Source organism: Pristis pectinata, chromosome 1, assembly GCF_009764475.1.
Source record: "Pristis pectinata isolate sPriPec2 chromosome 1, sPriPec2.1.pri, whole genome shotgun sequence".
NCBI classification, from domain to species: domain Eukaryota; kingdom Metazoa; phylum Chordata; class Chondrichthyes; order Rhinopristiformes; family Pristidae; genus Pristis; species Pristis pectinata.
In genome coordinates this window covers 93362552-93387812 of record NC_067405.1, presented here as the reverse complement: position 1 = coordinate 93387812, position 25261 = coordinate 93362552, and the positions used below count along the sequence as shown (strand labels likewise).

The 25261-nt window shown below is 41.4% G+C and overlaps 1 protein-coding gene across 2 annotated transcripts in view; it reads right to left on the bottom strand.

Annotated features, from left to right (window-relative positions):
• Positions 1 to 6598: 6598 nt before the first annotated feature.
• The window catches only part of map3k9 (mitogen-activated protein kinase kinase kinase 9), a 104166-nt gene continuing 85503 nt past the window's right edge, over positions 6599 to 25261 (bottom strand). For both annotated transcript variants that reach the window (XM_052031373.1, XM_052031381.1), the window contains 3 exons: positions 19162 to 19274; positions 11969 to 12763; positions 6599 to 8414 (listed from right to left, as the gene is read on the bottom strand). In XM_052031373.1, the coding sequence (XP_051887333.1) occupies positions 7936 to 8414; positions 11969 to 12763; positions 19162 to 19274 (1387 nt within the window). In that variant the 3' untranslated portion in view covers positions 6599 to 7935. The remainder of the gene's footprint in view (positions 8415 to 11968; positions 12764 to 19161; positions 19275 to 25261) is intronic.

Below are 25261 nucleotides of genomic sequence, written 5' to 3'. Positions count from 1 at the left end.
CCCCCTCCCCTGACCTTCTTATTCCAGCTTCTACCCTCTACCTTTCCAGTCCTGATGAAGGGTCTCAACCCAAAACGTCGACTGTTTATTTCCCTCAATAGATGCTGCCTGACCTGCTGAGTTCCTCCAGCATTTTGTGTGTGTTGCTCCAGATTCCAGCATCTGCAGAATCTCTAGTGTACCCTAAAGAAATTGAATGCCTCAGTAAGCATCTGTTTCTCTTTAAAAGGGCTGGGCTTCAGGTGAATGGAGTGATACATGGTGACCGAGAACAGCGATGCATTTACATGCATTTTCATTGTCACCGTCATGAGTCTTGCCCGAGTGAATCTGGTTCATTCCCTGGGCCCATTTCAGAGATCTGCTTTCAGGACTGTCTAGTTGCATGCAACCACTTTCAGTTATTTAAATAGCTTTACAGTGCTACCTGAACTAGTACCTATTCAGAAGGGTCAAATTTGTGGTTTCTTAATCCCACACCTAAACTTTCAAGTTTATGACTAAATTCTTATTTGCATTCATACAATCAAAAAATGTCAGAGTTAGAAATGGCATGATTCAGTACATATGGAGAAAAACATTCTGAGTACTATTTACAAAACTATTCATGTATATCTAGAACATATTTTCACAATTTGTAGTTTAATTGGAGTCCCTGGTGCTTACAATCCACTGTCGTCACTTTCTGATTGTATTGGTGAGCAATGTTATTAAACAGCTGCTCCTATTTGGCTCCCTGGACAACTGATCTTGACATAAGGACTGTTAGTGCTGCTTAGCCTAAATATCACTTGTATGTAGTTGCTGAATTGTGTTCCAAAATGGCAATCAAGCGGAAAGCTGCTCAATACTACAAGGCAACTTGATCATCTGAACTACTGGTTAGTCACTGAGCAGTAGTGGGCTTTGGGAGATTACCTGGCCCATCAACTAATCAGGGGGAACAAATGTGCTACTGGCCAAATTAATCAACATAACCAGAGCCCACTGTGTGCTTTATTAATCATATAGAAAAATATCTATATGCAAGTGATAAACATCTCCTTCTTTCAGAGTTTCATCTCTATTGAAGTTGCACACAGATCTAAATTTCAGAATGTTATTATCCATTTATTGGATTTAGGAAATGAGGCAAAGGTGGTATGTGTAACCTAGAGAGAAACCCAAAGGTGGAATTTCCCTGTCTTTATCCTTCCAATTGGTAGAGGTAATGGGTTTGGAAAATGGGATTAAGCATGCCTTTACAAGCTGCTGTTGTGTGTGTTGTACATGGCACACATTTTACCCATGGTGTGCTGGTGGCATAGTGGGTATCTATGGGGGAATGGGTGCCAGTCAACTAGGCTGTTGTGTCCTGAATGGTCTTGAGCTTTTTTGAACGTTGCTGGAATTGCACACGATGACACAAGTGGTCCCATCACACATCTGACTTGAGTATCTCAGGGCTGCATCACTCGCCACAGGCTACCCAGCCTCCATGCTGTTATTGCAGTTACTGTATTGGCATGGCTGCTTCAATTAAGGCGTCAAAGGACCACAAGAGTACAAATGAACCTGCTACCAAGTAACATTCATCAAAAGAAAAACAATCCCTAACAGTTGGTCAGGGTGCTGAACATCACACTGTACATTGGGATGGATTGTTGAACATTGTTTCTATGGACATTGCCATTTGGTCACTTGCAAGTGATAAATGCAAGAAGAGCCCAGCTGAAGAGTGCACAGGATTCCAATTACACTTTCCTCCAATAGAATGGGGCAGCATGGTAGTGTAGCAGTTAGCGCGACGCTATTACAGTGCCAGCGATCAGGGTTCGATTCCCATCGCTGTCTGTAAGGAGTTTGTACGTTCTCCAGTGTCTGCGTGGGTTTCCTCCAGGTGCTCCGGTTTCCTCCCACATTGCAAAGACGTACAGGTAGGTTAACTTGGGTTTAAAATGGGTGGTGCGGACTCGTTGGGCCGGAAGGGCCTGTTACCACGCTGTAAGTAAAATCTTTAAAAAAAAATGATTTCCATAGATGAAATTGAGGAGGCTGGGCAGTAAATTGGAGGAATCTAATTTCCTTACCAAAGAGGAAGATAATCTGCAAACTTGTAAGTGCATATGGACAGTGGCCTCACCTACTGAGTGGGACACCAATTACAGTTAGCAAGTGTATATTTCATAATCATGTGGTCCCTTTTCCACGTCATTCCTCTTGGGCAATGACCTTGCCAGCTGAGTGGATCTACTAGAATTTGCTGGGTACTGTGTGTTGTACAGTCAAACATTAAAGATAACATTGGCGAGTAAGCTCCAGAGTAGGGCGCTCAGAATTGATGGTTTGAAATCTGGAGAAATAATATCAATGAGATCTCCACAGGGGCTTTTTGTGATGTGCGCCTACTGTCGGCAGGTTCTCCTTAAACCCAGATCAGCTGGTCTTTACCTCAGGCACTCAAACTATTGAGGGGAACGTTATTTTAGTTGAAAGAATTTTAGCTCCCAACGTTACTCTGGTATCTCCACCCATATCTAGGATGGGTGCTGAGGGAAAGAAGTGTGGCGAGGATTTGAATTGTGAAGATAAACCCAGGTAGAACAAGGTTTTTTTTAAATATAGATTTTGATAAGTTTAATTTTTTTGGAATGCCAGCTGAAACACAGCATTAATATTTTAACCGATGGTGTTAAAATTTTAGATTCTGAGGTATTGGAGTTTTTTTAATGTTGTGATACAAGGAGCAATGGGCCAAACAACCACCTCATTTGCCAAACTTTTCTGTGACTGTATAATATGCTTGTAATTCATCTGAGAAGATGCTGCGAATTCCTGTGATTCAGTCTACTTAAATAACTGCACGTCCTTATTGGAGCACAAGGAGTAGCAGCCTGCAGTCCAATGATAACTATGTTGCTGCAACTAATGTTATTGTTGTTAAGGTTGCTACGGAAGTCAAGGTTGTGCATATCAGGCAGTTGTGTTGTGAACTGTGCAGTGAAGGGGTTTGTAGTATTTAATGTGTTTCATAAATGTGAAAGAAAGCACCCTAATGTGTTAACTAAGGTTCCATGTGCAAGGTGTAATAAGATTGGTTGATATTATGTTATTGCATGTTACTATGCAAGGTGTAGGGTCGATATGATTGAACAGAATGAGACTAGAGTTACACAGGAAGGAGCTGGGTCTTTCCATTGTTCTCTGTGCACGATGGACTTTCCAACTAAAATTGGTCTTGGTCAGTATGAAAGATATTGGCGCCCACTTGCACACAGCACAAAAAGAGTTTTAGGCAGTAATTCATCAAATATTTCCAGTGGTGCCATCATTGCAGGTAGTAACAAAGGCAGACCCTCATCCACATGTACTGAAGAGGAAGTAGTCAGGTTGCTAGAGCACAAAAAGTAAACAAATAGTAACATGTTGTCAATAAACCAGGGTGTCCAGATTTCAAATAATTGGTAAATGGATTAGGAGGGGTTAAGGGAAAATATTTTCTCCTACGGTATATTGATAGCTCTGAACCTCACTGCTGGAAAAGATTGTAGAGATAGAACCATTCAGTACATTTAATAACTACTGGAGATATAACCTAAATGGTCTTGGGAAGTCAGATTAGATTGGACAGCCTCATTGCTGGCACAGTAGCAATGGGCCAAATGACCACTTCATTTGCCAAACTTTTCTGTGATTGTATTAGATGCGAGTAATACATCCGAGAAGATGCTGCGAATTCCTGTGATTCAGTCTACTTAAGTCAGTGCATGTCCTTATTGGTGCCACCATGAAGTGATACATCTACTGTTGCATCAGTGAGCCAGCACAACATGGCCTTTAGTTGTAGCACAGAGACTGATATCACTCCAGTCACTTCTAGTGTGATCTGTGTGTGAATTTGTATGTTCTCCCTGTGATCACATGGATTTCCCCAGGTGCTTGGTTTCCTCCCACATCCCAAAAATGTACAGGTTCGGTAGGTGAATTAGCCGCTGTAAGTTTTCCCTAGTGTGTAGATGAGGGGTAGAATCTGGGGCAGATGGGGAAGCTGATGGCAATGTGGGGAGAATAAAATGGGTGAGGGTAGGATTAGTATAAATGGGTGGTTGGTGGTCAGCATGGACTCTTGTGGGCCAAAGGGCCTGTTTCCATCTCTCTACGACTCTATGAAAATCAGAAAGTGCACTTTTCCCTATCTACCTCATTCAGTGCCTGTGATGCGTTCTCCCCTGGAGAAACCAAATGCAGATTAGGTGACCATTTTGCTGCAAAGGTGACCCTAAACTTCCAGTTCCCTTTAATTCTCCATCCCATTCCCACTCTGACTTCTTTGGCCTTCTGCACCGTTCCAAAGATGCCCAACACCCGCTCAAAGACCAGTCCCTCATCTTCCACCTGGGTACACTGCAAGAATGAATTCAACAATTTCACATAACCAGCTTTTTCTTCCTCTATCCACAGATGTTGCTCTTATTTCAGTTTCAATTTATTTTTCTGTCTCTTGTTTTCCAACTGCCAGTATTTATCTGTTATCTTGACAAACTTCCTCTGGTTAAAACACCCTATCACCGGCATTCTCCTGTTCTTGTTACCCTTCCTACTTTCCACATTTTAAAACATGCCTGTTTTGTTCCCTCACCACCACCACTCTTCCAGTTCTGAAGGGTCATTGACCTGAACCTTTGACTCTGTTTCTCTCTCCATGGATGCTGTGAAGTTCTTAGAGCATTTTCTGTTTTTGTTACAAATTGAGTAAAAATGCTTTGGAGGCTCGCAACATATTTAATGACCAAACCAGGTACTCGCGCAACACCTGGTTAATACTGCTGTTTCATCACCAGAGAGATTTCTAAGCAAGAACCTTGGGAAAGGCTCTTGAGGTTAGGTGAAGGCAGTTTCACCCCTTGGTGATTCTGGTGCGTCACGGTCGAAAATCAAACAGCTCAGATCTCAAGCATTTCGCCACAGCACCATGCAAACCAAACTAATTATCCTCTTGGAATTCACATATCTGAAGCCTGGTAAAAATACAAGGCCAGTGTGTTTTTTGAATCTATGAAATACACTCACAACATTGTCAGCTTTAACAGTGGGCAACATAACAGCTACTTCCCTTCAACCACTCGGTTCTTGAACCAACCTGCACAACCCTAATCACCACCTTCATAGCGCAACACTATGATCACTTTGCACTGTGATGGACTTTTTTTTTGTTCTAATTGTGTTTTCTTGTATAATTTATGTTTTTCTTGTGAATGTTGTGTATCAGATGCTATGTGCCAGTGATGCTGCCGCAAGCAGGTTTTTCATTGCACTTGTGCATACATGTACTTGTGCATATGACAATAAACTCGACTTTGACAAGCCTAATAGATTTAATGCATGGCAAGTAGAACATTTGATGTATGTTTTCCTGGAGCTGTATTATAGAGCTTCATCCTGTATTGGGAAGTGCCCACTGGTGGGTTGTCAGAGTACACCCCTTGCACAATCACTGGACTTTCCCTTGACAAACACAGGCTATAAAGTGATAGCAGCTCTCCTGCCCCACAGTTTCACTGTGACCTGCAGCATACCTGCTCTCCCATGGGCACCAATTTAGGAGGTTACCCATGTGTAAAATGTTGGTTTAGCTGGGGCAAGATGCTGCTCCACAAGAAAAATAATACAGATGCTGGAAGTCTGAAATAGAACAGAAAAGTCTGGAAGTATGCTGGAGATTGATAAAAAGTTATTAATCTAAAATGCTAGTCCAGATCATCTGGACTCAGGCCACTACTTGGTACAATGCAGTGGTTAAGCCGATGATCAGCACCAAATGGGTGTTTGTCAAGGTAGAAGCTTGGAAGCCCCATCCCCAGAACATCCTGATAGCCTTTGACAGCTTACCGGCTAAATAGCTGACTATCATCAAAAGCTATACAAATAGATTTAAATGTTTAAAAAATCCATTTAAAATATTAAAATAAAATTAAGAACACTAAGCGTGAATAAATAAGAATATTAAAGTAAAATAAGCTATTTTTCCATAACATTAGTGACCACATTCAAATGAATGGGATCGATGTTTGTGTGCCAGGCCTCCCTGGAGTAAAGCTGTGGGGTCTGATGTGAAGTGCACCCATGCCTGTCCAAAGGTCATCAGCACTCCATTGTAGGGTCAACGGTGCATCCAGCGGTGGAGCAGGAGGTCAGATGTCCCAACATCCGACTACCACCTCACCTTGGACGTCTGCATTTGGTCATACATGTGCCAATAGTTGGTAGCCTGCAGTTCTGAGGCATACCACTGGGTGTCAGGCAGTTTGATTTGGACTATTAACTGTTTCTCTCCACAGATGCTTTTGAACCTGCTGGTTATTGCCAGCATTCTATTTTACCCAAGGTACTGCTCCTTCAGTTTCTCGCTTGGTGGCAAGAAAAAGCAATTGAGGTTCCAGGTTATTACAGCGCTCACATCAAATGAAACATCAACTGAATTAACAATTCAACATATAGCTCTCCCTTTTGCATGCAAACCCTGTCCCATCAGTCTGTGCTGCAGTTGTTTGGAAAAATATTGCAAGCAAGTCAGTAGCACTGATTTATAATTAAACAGCATATACAAAACATCTTATTTATAGGCTCCTGCCATTTCCAAATACTGTACAGACCCTGTACCCCAGCTCAACAAAAGGGGATTCCACCACCCCTCAGAAATAATGGTACATTCCATTGCAATTTCCCCTTGTGCATTATTATAATACAGTAATCTTTGACTCTCAAAGACTTGGTACAATATATACTCCCAATAAAAAGCATTAAATACTAGTAGTCACATATACAGGGCCTTGAGATGAACTCCAGAATATTAGATCCTGATAGATTTAGCAAGTACAATAATATACTATTATTGACTGAGCAGCTGTGAGGATGATTGTTAACTCTCAGGCTATTGGTGTTGAAGCTTTCCTCAATAGCTGACGTCCTCAAAGAGAATTTTTTGTTAAAAACAAAAAAATCAAAATCACTTTAGGTGAGGCAACCCAAGTTTGATCTAATGGCAGATATGTTTATTCAAGTTCCCCACTCATAACCACATCAGAAACTTGTGAAAAGCGACCACAGTTTATACAGGGAAACCATCAAGAAAGATGAGATGGTCTGTAGCACAGACTGAGAAAAGCTGACTGAAAGCAGGATGGAGAAAACACACAATACAAATATTTGGTGTTGTCCTGCTGTAGTGGGATCTTTGTGACACTCACGAAAGTGATAAGAAGCTTTGTACATTCACCTCAGAAGCAGTAGTGTCCATTCACTGAGCTTCTCAACTTTCATTAGACTGAAAAGTGGGTTTTAAAAATAAGCATTGGTCTCAAGTGGAATAATAGATTTCTCTGACGGCTTCCTTCTCAGCCCCAACCTTTTCCTAAGTTGCTGCTTCTGCCACCCTTCTTCAAGAGGGAAAAAAACAAAATGGTACCAAGATTGTAGGACTTCAGGCATAAGTTTATCTGGGATTCAGGCTATTGGGATATGCATAAATCTGAATTGGTCATGCTTTTCGACTCTGCCAACGTGCTTACCTTGAAACTTGTTTAAATAGGTTACAACACAGGGGAATACAGACAATTTTTTTTTGTACGAATGGATGCAACTTGAACTCTGCCTCAACTTGCTGTGACATGATTCTAAACAATGTCAAAGTCAACAAGAATGGCAATACATAAAAAGGTTTCAATTACGTACAGTAAAAGACGAGATTTTGGAGCAAGATGAATGGAACTCCATTGAATAGAATCGAACAGCTTTTTTTTGTTGAGCGAATGAATTTATGGATATTGATTCCAAGTTTGAAGTTCGTCAAGTTCCTTGGGCGATATTAAATGGCATTCAGTTCAAACCAGTCCTTATGTAAAAGTGCATTCCCAGTGCAAATTCCTTTCACAGATTCCTGTGAAATTATACATGCTGCTATGACCAGAAATTGTGCTCCTGATCATAGGTCGCCATCTTGCGTGGGTTCATTTCTGCTCTGCAGAGAGGAAGCGTTCCATCCTGACTCTGACCTTCCACATCTGTGTCTAACAATGTCCGCTCACAGCCAGCAAGCCCTTGCCTGTAAGGCAGAAAGAGAGGGAGCCCTGGTCTTTCCTCCACGGTTCCACTGCTGCTGAGGCAAGAGTCCAGATTGGATGGCGTGTCAGTACTTGAGCTATTAATGGGGGAGTTGCTGTGTGTTTTAGTGGGTGAAACAATCCACCATGGATCTAACCGTTGGCGGTTAGCAGACGGACGCGGCCTTGGTACAAATTCCAGCGTCTTGGGCCTTTCGAGAGTGAAGTCTTGCTTCATGCTCCTCCGTCTCGGAGTGGGAGGAAAGACCAGGTTGGGGTCAGGCAGACGAGGAACTTCTGTTGGATCCCTGTTGGGGCTTGGGGTTTTACCTATACCTTATATAAAGAAAAAGTCATGTTAATCTTTCCAACTGAGCATTTGCTTTGGGTCTTCCTCCTTCCCATTATAATAGCCACTCAACACTAAAAAAATTACATTAAAGAATTAAAAAGTTCATTAAGTGGATTTTGCTACAAGTACTAAGTGAATGGAACCTGTATTTCTGTTGCTTTAATGCAGCTTACAAAGGGTTACCATAGAACACTACAGCACAGTACAGCCCTTTGGCCCATGATGTTGTGCCGACATTTTATTCTGCTCTAAGATCTATCTAACCCTTCCCTCCCACATAGCCCCCTATTTTTCTATCATTCATATGACTTTATAAGAGTCTCCCAAATGTATCAGTACCCACAACCTCTGCCGGCAGTGCGTTCTATGTACCCACCACTCTCTTTGTGAAAAAAAAACTTACCTCTGTCATCCCCCTTATACCTTCCTCCAATCACCTTAAAATTATGCCCCCTCATGTTAGCCATTTTCACCCTGGGAAAAAGTCTCCGACTGTCCACTCGATCTATGCCTCTTATCATCTTGTACACCTCTATCAAGTCACCTCTCATGCTCCTTCGCTCCAAAGTAAAAAGCCCTAGCTCGCTCAACCTGTCCTCATAAGACAAAGATTGTTTTATGCTTTAGTTCCTGATCCATGCTTCCTTGTGTTTAAGTAGGAGATTTAATGAAAAAAAAAGAGACTTAACACTAAAAAGTAATGAAGTGACAGCACATTGGCTTAAAAATTAATCAGAGGAAATGAGCCTCCAACTGGCAAATTATAATTTTAATTTCATTATTTACATTTATGACTCTCTGCATATTTTTTTGTATTTCCTTATGACACAGAAGTTGGCCCTGCAGCCCACTGAGTCTATTCCAGCTCTCAGAGCAATCCCATTCCCCCTGCCCCCCACTTGTGTTCCTATTCTCTCTATTCTCTGATCTATTCTCTCTCACATGCCCATCAATTCCACCCTGATTCTCTTCTCACCCAACTACACAGAGGAAGTTTGAACAGCCAACTAGCATATGTTTGGGATCTGGGAGAAAACTGGGCACCCAGAGGAAACCCACAGGGAGAACAGCAAAATCCACACAGACCGCACCCAGGGTCAGGACTGAACCCAGAATGCTGGAGCTGCGAGGCATCAGCTCTACTACTGCACCCACTAGACCGCATATTCAATCATAGGATGTGTACACCACTGGCAATGCAGGCATTTATTGCTTAACCCTGATTGCTCCTAAACTGAGGAAGCAGTTGAGTATCATTCACACTGCTGTGTCCGGTGCCACATCCAGGCCAGACCAGGTAAGGACGGCACATTTTCTTCCCTGAAGGACTTTAGTGATCCGGGTGGGACTTTACAACAATCGGGTAGTTTCACACACACCATTACTGAGACTAGCTTTTTTTAAAATTTAAATTCCAGATTTTCATTAAATCCAAGTGATTAAGACTCCACAACTGTCTGGTCAGATTCAAATTCGTGTCTTTGGATCAACGGTCTAGTACTCTGGCTGCTGGCTCTGTAACTTAGCCCTGTTTTACATAGGTGCTGGTCAGGAGAAGGTAAAGGCTATGCAAGGATCAGAAGGCACTCTTGGATGAGCACATAACACACCTAAAAACATATTCACACCATACTGTGCCATGGAGTAAAATATCATATTTTCTTACAACAGAGAAGCTATTCAGCTGACAGAGTCTATGTTTGTTCCCTCAGGAGTTCCATTCCTCTACTGATTGCTCTGAAGTCTACTCTCTCACACACACCCATCAACTCTGCCCTGATTTTCCTACCAAATGCCTACACCAGGGGAAATTTACAGTAACCAATTAACAAACTAACCTGCATGTCTGTGAGGTGAGAGAGGAAAGTGGAGCAACTGGGGGAAACTATCACAAGCAGAACATGCAAACACCACACGGGCAGCAGAGGAGGGTCAGGGTTGAACCCAGGCTGCTAGAACTGAGGATCAACAGCACTATCTGCCGTGCCACTGGCCTCAGGCCCTGACCCCGAATACCCTGACAGCATTTATCAAGAAGCAAGGCTAAGAGCAGAGTTTAGTAGCCTGTCAAAGTGCTCAAGGCTTTGCCACAGTTTTTAAATGCCTCTGATATTCTGAGCATTTACAAGCCATCAAAGTTTCTTCAAATAATTATATATTTAAACATATCTTCAAAAGTAAAATTAAAAACAATAAGGAAAAAAAAATCAAATAATCAAACCCAACATTTTCTTCTTAAATTCCAGGTTGACTATCTCCATTGAAATGAATGGGGAATCCAATCCTACAGCAGCTCTGGTTGACATCACATTGTGAATCTCAATGGGTCTGTCACTCTGCTCATCCCAGACTTTGGGTGGGTTCACATAAATCCAGGGACCTACTTGTCTGGGGATGTCTAAAATCTAGCAGCTCCTAGCCACAGCCAACATGATTCACCCCAATACCCTAAGTCATGGGCAGAAATTAGGTGACATGCAAAGTCCAGCATAAACCAGGCACTTGACAAATAGGGTTTTGAACCAAGAGCTGAGATCACGAATTTGCCACCTTTCTCAATGCTATTTCACATTCACAGACTAAATTTCCAAACACAGAAGATTCATAAGTATGCTGGGTCACAAGGGGTTACTTATTATGGCACCCCTTAAACCCATTTGAAGTTCTACAGTGATGTTTTGAAACATTATACAGGTCTGCTCATGCCACCGTTTCCAAGTACCTACAACTAACTTATAAATGGATTGAAAGCTTCACGTATTTGGGACTGTGTAGACACTGTAGTAAAACTCCAATACTCCACTATTCAACTATTCAGAAATACCATTGGCTCATCAAATGATATTCCCCATGCTCCGAGACTCACTGGGGCCCTGGTACCTGTGCTCCCCCCAAGACTCACCAGGGTTCCCAGTTCCCATGCTCCCTTGAAACTTATCAGGTTCACTGGAGAATTTATTATAATAGTGTGTAATATCTAAAAAAAACTAATTAAAATTGTGTTGGAGTATTAGTGGGAAGAACATTCAATAGTCCAGAAAATCCACCAGTCTGGCACACAATGTACCAAGCATAGTGGATTATTGGAGTTTTACTGTATATAGTTCACAAGGCAATGCAACCATCCAGCAAGAAGGAATGCCATGGTCATGGAGCTTTTGCGGAGCAAGTGGTTGGACTGATCAATTTTCTTGTCGCTGGGAAACTGATGTGGGTTCAAAAGGCATCAACTCTCTGCCCTTCATTGCTGAGGGTTGGCCCTGCTTTGAAACAGAGTGGGTGGCAGGTCACAAGGAAGGAAACCATGGGTAATTAGGGAAAACTGATTGGTTGGAGGTACAAGGAACCACAAAGGACAGGATGGCTGTGGATCAGCTTAAAAGATTAGGAAAAAGTAGTATTAGAAATTCAATAGAAGTATCAATTAAGGCTGGTATGGAAATTACATTAGGTAAGCCATCCAATTCTGTCACGAACACAATTCACTCATTACTGCTAATTTCAAGACATTAACATAAACACAACAATAAGCACCTACCTGTGGCAACGGAGCCTGAGGTACCATTGGATGGTGTGGAGTTCAGAGTCTGGGGAATCTGTTTAATGGCCCCATCAGAAGGAGTTCTTCTGTGACCCCGGTGTGTGGTGGTGCTGTTTGTTGTCACGTGAGTTGGGGTCAATGATTGTTTAGGGTCCCGTTTGAAGCGTTCGATGGTTATGTCTACTAAAGGATGATTAGTAATAAAGACGGAGCCCTCGTCCATTGAACTTGGCGTTGTGGGCATTTCATACACCACCATCTCATCACTGTCTGAACGTAGCAAAGACCTCGTGGAGTTGCATTCAGAAATGGAAGACAATGAGAGCAGCGTCAATGAGGAAGATGGATCGAAGGAGGGAATGACGAATTCTTCGTTCTTGAAGATATTCCGAGAAGGAGGGCTGATACTCCTTCGCAATCGGCTGGTGCGCTGAAAAATGCCCTCCTTCTTTTTCTTCTCTTCCTTGGGTTCGACGACTTCTTGTAAAACCTGGCATTTTCCCAGCTCCAGCAAATCAAATCCCAAGGCCACTGCTGCCAAGACAGCACCACAACCCAGGAGGACCAGGTCGCACTTCTTCCTTTGTGAGCTACGTTTGAAGCTGTTAGTGGGGGTGTGCTGGGGGGTGCTGGTGGCAGAGTTCACTGGGGTTGGTTCCTCATTATTGTCACTAACACCACCCTCACCTTCATCATTACAGTAGAAAGGTAAAGCGAGGTAGGACTGGTTAGGAAAAGCAGACTGTTGCAATCTAGGGTCAGAATCCTTCACAGCATTCCCATCTTCATGTTCTGTAGGAAAAGGAGAAGGATCCATGAATCTGCATGGCTTCATAATAAATTCTCTCATCTTTCATGCAGGTGTAGCCATCAGTCAATTTTTTTTTTCCTTTCTATAATAAAAAGTACCATTGTTACCATTTAGGGATGTCAGGATGCCATAGCTTCTCATGACAGCCCAATCAGATTCTGAGAAACGTTTCGTTACTGAATTACATCATAGCTGATTTAAGCTCCATTTACCATGCTTCAACTCTATTTCTGCAATTGCAATATTCTTACACATCCAAATTCGAAAGATCTGAGTCTTGAAACCAACTATCATCCACAATCTTTTGGAAGAGAGAATGCCAGATTTCCAATACCCTCCAGGTAAAATAAAATTGCTTCTGATTCTCTCCTTAAACATCTCAAGATTCCCTCATGAGGGAAAATGGCTTCTCCATAGCCACCATAGCGATAACTTAAGTCATTTTAAATATTTGATTAGATCACCATTCAGCCCCACCCAATTTAACTGCCCAAACACATGAGAAAATATTAAGTTTAAACATAATTTGACTCATTTTGACCCTACACTATTGTGGCAAATCTGTATCTTGTCCAGAAACAATATATCTTTCTGGATATGCAAAAACTGAAAATGGTATTACTGTTGAATTCTGATAGTTTCTCTGTACAAGTGAGACATAAACTCCTCAACTTTGTATTTTTGATGTAAAATCTACTATACCATTCTCTTTATGATTTCTATTAATGTTTTCAACTCTGTTTTGTTTTTACATCTTCTGAAGAGGTTTCAAAACTAAAGAAAGGACTGGTTTTTGGACTGGGTTCTGGTGCCCATGTGCTTGCTGATTCATCCTGGCCTCACCAGGAGTTTCTGATGTGCACCTGACTGTGCTATACAACCAGAGGGCTTCTCAATTCACCAGGTGGACTGTGCAGTATTCTCAGGCAAAGTAAAAGGTGGACGGGTCTGCTTACTAATCAACTCCTCATGATGCTTGGGCATGACGGTTCTGGCAAGTTCCTGTTCACCTGATTTGGAATATCTGATGGTTAAATGCTGCCCAAATTACCTGCCAAGGGAGTTCACTTCAGCTATCCTGATGGCAGACTTCATCCCATCCCCAAGCCGACATGAAGGCTGTACTCAATGAATTATACTCCGCGATCAACAGCCTTGAAACAGGATACCCTGAGGCTCTGTTCATCATAGCCGGTGACTTCAAACAGGCCAACTTCAAGAGTGTGTTACCAAAATACTACCAGCACATCTCCTGTCCCACCAGGGGCCCAAACACCCTTGACCATTGCTACACAACAAAAGATGTGTACTGAGCCATCCCCTACCCTCACTTTGGTAAATCAGACTACCGGGCTGATCTCCTTCTCCCTGCATACAAACAGAAGCTGAAATGTGAGGATCCAGTACAGAAAGTTGTACAGTGCTGGTCTGAGGAAATAGATGAGCTTCTACGCGACTGCTTTGAGTTGGTAGACTGGTCCATGTTCAAAGACTCAACAGCCAATCTAAATGCGTATGTCACCATCACAGACTTTATCAGCAAGTGTGTTAAGGACTATGTACCAAAGAGGACAATATGGAAGAGGAAAGCTAGAAACCATGGATGAACCGAGAGATCCACTCCCTAGTGAAGTCCAGGCCTGTGGTGTTCAAATCAGGTGACCCTGATCTACACAAGAAATCAAGATACGACCTCCGTAAAGCTATCAGGGATACCAACAGACACTACCACTCCAAGATCAAGTCCCAGACTAGCCATCACATGGCAGGGCTTACATGCTATACTGGGCTACAAAATGAAGTTGGGCAGCATTGCTGACAACAGCACATCCCTACCCGATGAGCTTAATGCATTCTATGTATATTTTGAACAGAAAGGAAATGGAAACCTACCCAACAGCCTCCAATGCACCCCTGTACCCACAGTCACTGTTGCAGATACAAGATCAGTCTTCCAGAGAGTGAACCTGCAGAAAGCATCTGGCCCAGATGGTGTCCACGCTGTGTCCTTAGATCCTGTGCAGATCAGATGGCGGGGGTATTTGCAGACATTTCTAACCTCTCCCTACTTTAATCTGAGGTTTCCACCTACTTTAAGAAGACCACTATCTAAGAAAAATAAGGTACTACAGGTAAAGGGCAGGCATTATAGTTTAGTGGTTAGCGTGAAGCTATTAAAGCGCCAGCGACCCGGGTTCAAATCTGGCCGCTGTCTGTAAGGAGTTTGTACGTTCTCCCCGTCACTGCGTGGGTTTCCTCCAGGTGTTCCGGTTTCCTTGCACATTCCAAAGATGTAAGGGTTAGGAAGTTGTGGGCATGCTACATTGGCGCCGGAAGTGTGGCGACACTTGCGGGCTGCCCCCAGAACACTCTACACAAAAGATGCATTTCACTGTGTTTCGATGTACATGTGACTAATAAAGATATCTTATCTTATAATGCGCCTTAATGACTACCTCCCAGTGGCTCTGACATCCACCATCATGAAGATTTTTAGACAGACTGGTCATGGCACACATCAACTTCAGCCTCCCAGGCAACCTTGACCCACAGCAATTCACCTACCACCAAAACAGGTCTACAGTGGATGCCATCTCCCTGGTCCTACACTCATCTTTGGAGCATCTGGATAACAAAGACATCTACGTCACACTACTATTTATTTACTACAGCTCTGCTTTCAATACCATAATTCCAAACAAACTCATCTTCAAACTCCTTGACCTGGTACTGACGGCTCCCTTTGCAACTGGATCCTTGACTTACTGACCAACAGACCACAATTAGTAAGGATAGGCAGCAACACCTCCGGTACAATTATCCTCAACACTGGTGCCCAAAAGGCTGCATCCACATCCCCCTACTTTACTCCTTTACACTCACAACTGTGTGGCCGGATTCTGCTTTAACTCCATCTACAAGTTTGCAGATGACACCACCACAGTGGGCTGAATCCCAAGTAATGATGAGTCAAAGTACAGGAAGAAAGAGAGCCTAATGGCATGGTGTCATGACAACAACCTTTCCCTCAATGTCAGCAAAACAAAAGAGCTGGTCACTGACGACAGGAAGCAGGGTGGTGCACACGCTCCTGTTTACATCAATGGTGCTGAGGTGGAGATGGTTGAGAGCTTCAAAGTTCTAGGAGTAACATCACTAATAGCCTGTCCTGGTCCAACCACGTAGATGCCATGGCCAAGAAAGCTCACCAGCACCTCTACGTTCTCAGGAGGCTGAAGAAATTTGGCATGTGCCCTTTGACCCTTACCAAATGTTATCAATGCACCACAGAAAGCATCCTATCTGGATGTATCATGGCTTGGTATGGCAAATGCCTGAGACTGCAAGAAACTGCCAAGAGTTGTGGACACAGCTCAGCACATCACGAAAACCAGCCTCCCCTCCATGGACTCTGCCCACACTTCTCACTGCCTCGGAAAAACAGCTAATATAATTAAAGACCCCTCCCACCCTGGACCTTCTATCTTCTCCCCCCTCCTATCAGGCAGAAGATACAAAAGCCTGAAAGCACATACCACCAGGCTCAAGGACAGCTTCTATCCCACTGTTATAAGACTATTGAATGGACCTCTTCTACGATAAGATGGACGGACTCTTGCCCTATATAAACTAGGATGAGTTTCTTTGTCATGGCCTTGCACCTTATTGTCTGCATGTACTGCACTCTCTCTGTAACTGTAACACTATATTCAACATTCTGTTATTGTTTTTCCCTTGTACTACCTTGATGTACTGATATGGTGAAATGATCTGTATGGATGGCATGCAAAAGAGTTTTCACTGCACCTTGGTACATGTGACAATAATAAACCAATTACCAATTCCCATGCTGATCTGTGCCCTCTACATTCAGAACAGATGCACCAATATTGGGTCACCTTTTTATTTGGAAAAGGGAAAGATGAATAGAAAATTGACTAAGATAAAGTATTTACTGTGGGACAGTGCTCAAATAAAATGGCATTTGTTTAAAAGTCAGGAGTATGTAGTGAAATGGGTCCTTTGCTTTTAGTTATCTAGAAAGGTAACAGGCTAATGTAATAAGATTATTGAAGCTGTGGAATCAAGAGAAAACATTGTTGGTCCCAAAATTGGAAGAAACTGCTTAGCCAAGTTTTTTTCTTCTCCAATATTAATTTGAGTTTAGACTTCAAAAGAGCATGTAAGCAGTAAATGCAGGATGCATAGTCAGCTTCAGACTCTGCATAATATTCAAGTTTCATCAGGAAAGCCAGTGCACATAAGCTGGAATAATTTGTACAGTTGAATATCGATCATTTAAAAAAAAGTGAGTGGATAACAGAACGAAATAATAAACTAACAAGTGCAAAAAGAGCTTTGTAAAGATCTGTCTTATGTCAGGAATGTGGTGCTTTGGCTCATACATCACTGAGCACAAGAAACAGAAGAGAACATAAAAACCTTCTCAATATCCTGCCTGGTCTCAGTTTAGTCTGGTTCTAGACTCAAACCCTGGTCTACATTGAGTTAGTCAATCACAATTTGATCCCTGGTAAATACGGCTGGGTTGACATCAATGGTGATGCATTGAGGAAAAGGTGGTTCAGAAAAACGGTCAGGTTTTCCCTTCCCGACTAACAGCCTGTTAAAAGAGAGACTCCATTTTCAGTTAGTTAGCCAAGAGGCATCCATTATTGGAAAGTAACCCCAACAACAACTTCCAGCATCAGCAAATGCACAATTAAAAAAAGGTATTGGAAATTTGTTGTATGGGTTACCCTGTTCTTCCACAGGTTTTGCTACATCAGCATCATATTATGAAAGGTGACATTCATACAATTGTGGTATTTAACCACTAAACATTCCAGAGGAAACTAGGGCATGTTCTCTCAATTGTGATTAATGGGGTGGCAAGTCTTGATTTTTGCCAAGCAACTCTCTGAGTCTGAAAAGTTACAAATGCGGAGTCTCACTCCTTCAGTTTTTAATTATTGTTGGATGATTCAACATTTAAAAATAATATATTTTCTTTGTGTTTCTGCTCTCTCTCTTAATTGTATCCTCCTTTAAACCTCTGTTTCACTTCCTCCTCTATTTTACTGTCTGCACATGAATTTATATTGATTTAAATATTCTAAACTTGGCACAGGAACAGAAGAAAACAGGAGCAGGAGTAGGTCATCAGGCCCTTCAAAGCTGCCCCACCAACTCTTCTTCTGTACCATATCTCAATAACCTTATTTTCCTCACTCTGTTAAATATTTATCTACCTTCACTTTAAATACTTCTAATGATTCAGTTTCCACCACCTACCAGGGCAGAGGATTCCAGAGATTCAGAGATCTTCTATGAGGAGAAATTTCTACTTTCCTGTATTAAATGACCTGTCCCTGCTCTTGTAGTTATGTCCCCTTGTTCGAGACCCTCCCACTAGTGAAACATCCCAACATCTACCCTGTACAATTTTTTTTTAAGGTAAGGGAACCAAAACTGTACATAGCATTCCAGTGAGGTCTCACCAACTCACTACAATTGCAACAAAACGTCCCTATTTTTAAACTTCAACCCCTTTGCAATAAAGGTCAAAAATGCCATTTGCCTTCTTAACTCCTTGTTGGACCTGCCTGCCAGCTTTTTGTGATTTATGTATCACAACACCTCGATCCCTCTGTACTTCACTCACTTACAGTCTCTCTCCGTTTAGATAATAATCTGCCTTTTGATTTCTCATACCAAAAAGTGCATGATGTCTCACTTTCTCACATTAAACTCCATTTTGCTACTTTTTAGCCCACTTACCCAATCTATCTATATCCCATTGAAGAATCACAACATCCTCATCACAACATGCCTTTCCATCTATTTTCGTATCATTGGCCAAATTGGAAACCTTGCACACTGTTTCTTCTTCTAGGTCATTAATGTAAGGAGTGATCAATTGCATACCAAGAATTGCACCATGAACATAAATATTACCAAATGACTCAGCACCAAAGCATTTAGGGATGAACAATAAACACCAACCTTGCCAGCGATCCCACATCGGAACATGATTAATAAATAAAAAATCAGGTCTATTTAACGCAAATCCCTGTGCAAAAGCACTGAAAATCTACAGCTCTTTCGCCACTGATCATGCACTCTGGGGTCAAGGCTTCGGATGTAATACCCCTGCTCATGTGGTAGTCACTGGTGGGGCTCACATGTGAACAACTGGCCAATGCAGTCAGAGATTGAAGGGCTGGTGGCAATCTTAAAACTACTATTCCAGTGAAGGGGAGGAACATGGGAAGAGGGTAATTGTTCACTTTCAAACATCTCTCACAGTAAATATCCCTAACAAGAAAAGCAAAGTTCAGTATTGTAGTACATGTAAAACATTGCTCGTTGCCCGTACCTATTTCAATGAGGCTGGTAAACCCTGGCACAATAGCAGCAGTCCGATGATTTTTCCCCAGGTTGGGAGCACCGGATGGCCACTCTTTGCCTCCATTGACCACGTGCTTAAGGCTTGGTTTGGGAAAGAAAGGAAAAGAACAGAGTAATTGTCAGCATAATCTACAATTAGCAGAACATGTTTAAATACACTTGATAAAGTTCCTCATGTTGTAGAGGCGGGTAGCCCTCCTTTCATTGGCATGTTTACCGAATTAGTCAGCTTTTGGAAGTCGCACATTAATCTTGTTGAGTAGTTCATCAATATTACCCAATTAGACAAGGTAGGGCTGCTTGATAACAAACCGCCTTGAAATTCTCTCTTCTTGTAGCTCCAATTGACAATTTTTGTCATGGTACAACCAAGATCAGCAACAAAGAGTCAAGGATCCCAGCCTATATGTGTTACATCCTATTATTCTCTGAACTTGGTCAGACAAACTAAATCCAGGACATCATAGCAATTAACAGCAGGTTATCATTATAGAAATTATCAGAGAGAAACACTGCTATTATTAATTCACTCAGTTCACTTTTTAATGAGCTGCCTAGTGTCCAGCACTATCTAAAAACATCCTACATATTAAATGTAAATCACTTTCAAACAGAAACTGATTTATATTTATACTTTTTTCTCAACCAAGTAGACAGGTGTGTGTTCTGCATCTTAAATGATACAAAAAAGGACAAGGAGCCAAAGATTCAACAGTCCTACACTTGTTCATCAAACTATCATTTGCCCACCTTTACCAGTTAAAATTAATCTTTGATGTGCTATAGTGAATGCACTGGGAATTTTGGAAGGTCATGACCAAAGTTCTGGAAAGGTCTCAGCAGACTAGAAAACTGCAAATGCATCATCCTTCATCTAGGAAGGGCAGAAAATAGAAAGCAGGAAACTAAACAATTGTTAATCTAACGTCTGCCATTGAGAAAATGCTGGAACCCATTATTTAATAAGTGATATACTTGCACAGGAAGCAGTTTGGAGAAGGTACAGTGGACCGATTCCTGGACTAAAGGAGATGTCCCATGAGGAAAGATCGAGCAGGTTGAGGTGATCTTATAGAAATGTGCAAATTTGAGGGGGCTTGACAGGGTAGATTTTGAAAGAATGTTCCTCTCATGAAGGAACCTGGATCGAGGGAATATGTATTCAGAATAAGTGTCATCCAGTAGGAATTATTTAATTTGTGAACCTAGGAATTCTCTACCCAGGAGAGCTGTGCAGGCTGAGTCATTGAATATATTTGAGGCTGGGACGGAGAACATTTTGAACTAGAGGCATGTCATAGGTTGTGGGGATCAAGTAGAAAGGTGATGTTGAAAACAACAACAAAAAAATCACATCAGCCATGGAAAAGGTGTAATCTGCTCTCATTTGTTATGTTCTCAGTTGCTTAGATTTAACACTACTGCCAATCTAAAATGTGAACACTTGCTGGGTAAACTCATCAACACAAAGGTGACTGCCAAAAATTCTAAATAAAAAAGCAGCAATCATTCCACAAACAAATTACTCAAAGTACAAGACCAAATTCAGATGAGACCAAAGAAGATCTCCACATGATTTAATAAAACAATTTCTAAAGCATTACTCATAATAACTTCAAGTTGTCTCTTGGCATTACTAATCATCTTGGCCAGATAGCTTTCCATCTAACCTCATTACTTCTTTGGACAAGGCTCCCATATGGAAATCATGAATTATTTGTTTAATTTTCCTCCATGAACTTTGTTAATCCCTTGGCAAACATTTCAACACCATTTCTTGAATGTAACACTTTTATGACATTTTCCTTGCTTGCCAATTATTGGATCTTCCCACTCACTCTGAATTCTAGACTATTTCCCCAAGCAGAACCCTAAACTATCTTTGGTCAATTAAGGGAAGCAACTGCTGTTGTGTGATTGTTTGGAATACTCAGATGGAGTTAGAAATTATAGGATTTGGCAATTAATGGCCTGTTGCTCAGTGGGTGAACTTTTTACCCAAGTCAATATATTGCATGTTCATATCCATTCCAGAAACCCAACTACGATGATCTGAGCTGCCTCTCCAGTGTAGTACTGAGGGAGTGCTGCACTATCAAAGACCCCAACTACACATCAAGGTGGATGCAATAGATCTATCAACACCATTCTGACAAAGAGTGTTGGTATCTGAGTCAATACGTACCCCTCAATTAATGCCATTAAAAGGCATTATCTGGCTCTTATTTTTGTGAGAGCATGCAGTGCACAAATTGTCTACCACATTTTCTACTTTCCAATAACAATTCCACACCATTAACTGTAAAGCATTTTGTCTTCCTCAAAGTTCATAGGACATGCTATATAAATGCAAATCCTGATATCCTGATTCCCAGGATCCATTTCAAGGAGAAAAAAAAGGGACTCAGCATTACAATACTAAACATATGAAATTAATGACATACAACCAGCTCCAACACTACGAAATTCCAGCCGTGTGCAAGATTTATGGAGAAGGATTAATTAAAGTTAGAGACTAGGATCAATCACTGAATCAATTCTATTTTTGAATGTTTTTTTTAATCAACTTGCTTACAGTCTATTCTGTATCCACAAACAGCAAAACATACGTTAGGCTAATGTTTATCAATTACAGCTTGGCGTTCAACACCATCATCCCCTCAGTACTAATCGACAAGCTTCAAAACCTGGGCCTCTTACCTCCCTCTGCAACTGGATCCTCGACTTCCTTATCGGGAGATCACAGTCGGTGTGGATCGGTAGTAACGTCTCCTCCTCACTGACAATCAACACAGGCGCACCTCAAGGATGCGTGCTTAGCCCACTGCTCTACTGTCTCTACCTCTACACTCATAACCGTGTGGCTAAGCACAGCTCATACACCATCTATAAATTCACCGGTAACACCACTGTTGTTGGCAGAATCTCAGATTCCGAAGAGGAGGTGTACAGGAGTGAGATAGATTGGCTGGTTGAGTGGTGTCGCAACAACAACGTCGCACTCAACGTCAGCAAGACCAAGGAACTGACTGTGGACTTCAGAAAGAGAAAGTCGGGAGAACACACGCCAGTCCTCGTTGAGGGGTCAGCAGTGGAAAGGCTGAGTAGCTTCAAGTTCCTGGGTGTCAACATCTCAGGAGGATCTATCTTGGGCCTAACATATTGATGCAATCATGAAGAAGGTATGCCAGTGACTCTACTTCATTAGGAGTTTGAGGAGATTTGTTATGTTACCAAAGGCTCTTGCAAATTTCTACAGATGTACGGTGGAGAGCATTCTGACTGGTTGCATCACCGCCTGGTATGAAGGCTCCAATGCACAGGATCGAAAGAGGCTGTAGAGAGTTGTAGACTCGGCCAGCTCCATCATGGGCACAACCCTCCCCGCCATCAAGGACATCTTCAAGAGGTGGTGCCTCAAGAAGATGGCATCCATCATTAAGGGCCCTGACTACCTGTGACATGCCCTCTTCATATTACAACCATCGGGGAGGAGGTACAAGAGCGTGAAGACCCACACTCAACGATTCAGGAACAGCTTCTTACCGTCCTCCATCAGATTTCCGAACGGTCTTTGAAACTACCTCATTATTCCTCTTTTGCACCATTTATTTATTTTTGTAACTTATAGTAATTTTTAGGTCTTGATGTCTTGCACTGTACTGCTGCCGCAAAACAACAAACTTCACGACATATATCAGTGATAATAAACATGACTCTGATGTCAATTTGCACATAAGTTCATAAGTATGCTTCAGTATCTTGATTATAATATCTCCAGTTTTCTGCAAAACATGCAATCACATATAACAAGCCTACACCGTCCAACACACACACAATTCCAGAAAGATGGCAGTTTTCATTTTACTGAACATAGTCATTTTCAAACTTACATCACTGCTTTTGACTCACGGACTTCTGAATAGTAGGCATTAAAAACACCTGCAGCAATTAAGTCTGAGCTGAGCCAGTGCCCATTCCATATACTCTCTGTGGGGGTGCTTTGTAGGATTAGAATGGGATTTCCTAACAAAGTTAATGCCACTTTTATTTTCAAATCAATTTATGCCATCTGCTCTCTCCAACAGCAACTTGGAATGGAATAAAGTCTCCAAAGTAAAATCTCCCTATTTTGATGAACATTCATGGTAATTAATAACTCTCTGGCCTTCCTTGCAGTGTTCCAGTACCCATTTTTTTTTATAAAAGCAAATTTCTGTAGGGCTTTTCACAATCTCTGGATATCCCAAAGCACTTTAAAGCCAATCAAGTACTTTTCAGGTGTAATTACAGCTATCATGTAGGAAACACGGCAACCAACTTGTGCACTGCAAATCTCCAAAAACAGTGAAATTACATCAACCAAGTAACTTTTTTTTAGTGATGTTGACTGAGGGATTAATATCAACCAGTACACCAATGCTCTTCAAAACATTGAGTTCTCTCGGGTGAATTCAAAGGATTCACCCGAAAGAACAGATAAGGTCTGCTTAACATCTTGTCTAAGTGATAGATAGCATCTCCAACAGTGCAGTGCTGGTTTCTGCACTCTCATATCAAGTACAAGACAAACCCTCAATGTTGTCAGTGCTCACTGATGGTGTTCTCAGAGGCAAGAGTCAATTGCTAAGTTCTATAATTTTTGATTCCAATGAATTATTCTGAAAAATCATAGAACAGCCACTAATCTTAATTCATCTCTCCCAGTGGGAGAAAAATTAAACTTCCTCTGGAAAAAAAATGATGGATATGATTTCCGTCATGTTCTTACTTTGAATCCAAGAAACAAAACATTTCACCTTCAAGCAAACTAAGAAGTCTTTGAAAAACTTCAGCCCACTCAGGCAGAAAAACAGCATTCTTTACGATTTAGTTTGATCAGAGAAAAGAAATGAAAATTGATTTTAAAATCTTTTCCATTAAGATGAGAAGGCTGGGTTTATTCATTGAGGCTTTGAGAAAAAAAGAAAAGCTATAATGTGCATTATTAGAATAATCAACAACATAATCTGTGTCAAATGCACTTACTCTCTCCTCTTACCCATCCAAAAAAAAATTGCAAGTAACATTGAACCTGTCACTTGATAAAATCTCACAGCCAGCTCTGTGGCTTGTGAAAAGGTATAACCATTATTTGTCTTTGGACTTTTTGTCAAATATACTTTCAGTGGACAATGTTTCTTATATATTGGCAATGGGAATTTCAACAGCTTTTATATTTTACACGACTCTATTTTGTAAAATGAGGAATGATAAAAGTTTCCAATAACTTTACCCAAACAACTTAGAATTACTGAATCTCAACCTATAATTCTCATTCAGTTTTCTACTCAATTCAACTTTGTTATAACAAAATGTATTACTTAGAATGGGGCATCTTGGTTTATGCCAGCTGGAACAAAAACCTGCAGTTAGAGAAAGAGGAGAGTTTATTTTTTGCAAGAAAGCCCAACAAAGAGACAACCTGTGCAATCAGTTATGCTGTGTTTATATTAGAAGTCTAAGGAAAAATAATCTCAGTAATAAAAGCTAATCTGAAGGTCCTCAAACATTTATCAGGACTGAAACAAATATGTAAGACAGTAGAAATCTCGGAAATTATCAATGGCATATTCTGTAGAGACAGAGTTCCATGAATACTATCTGGCTGCACAGTTCTAGAAGGATGGGTGTTCATCATGAGAGGCAGATTTAAAGGGATATCCCAGTCTATTCTAAAGTGCATGAACAATCCATCAATGCAATATGACACATGAAGCACGCAACAGAATACAAACCATTGATAAGCTTGAGGAATGCGATTGTAATTAGCAAATAATTCACTTTAGGTTGAATTTGAAGTGGTGTATTTTGTAGGAAGAATAAAGAGGTCACGTTCTGTTTGAATAGTGAATATAGGGACAGGAACATTGGAATCCAGGAGTATAGATACACAAATAAATAAGAGTAATGGTGCAGGTTAGTAAGGACAAAAAAACAGTAGCTTGAACAAGACACTCAAACACAGATAAGCTGTCTTGAGAGTGACATACTAATAATGTGTGGCAGAATTGAACTATATTGGTTAT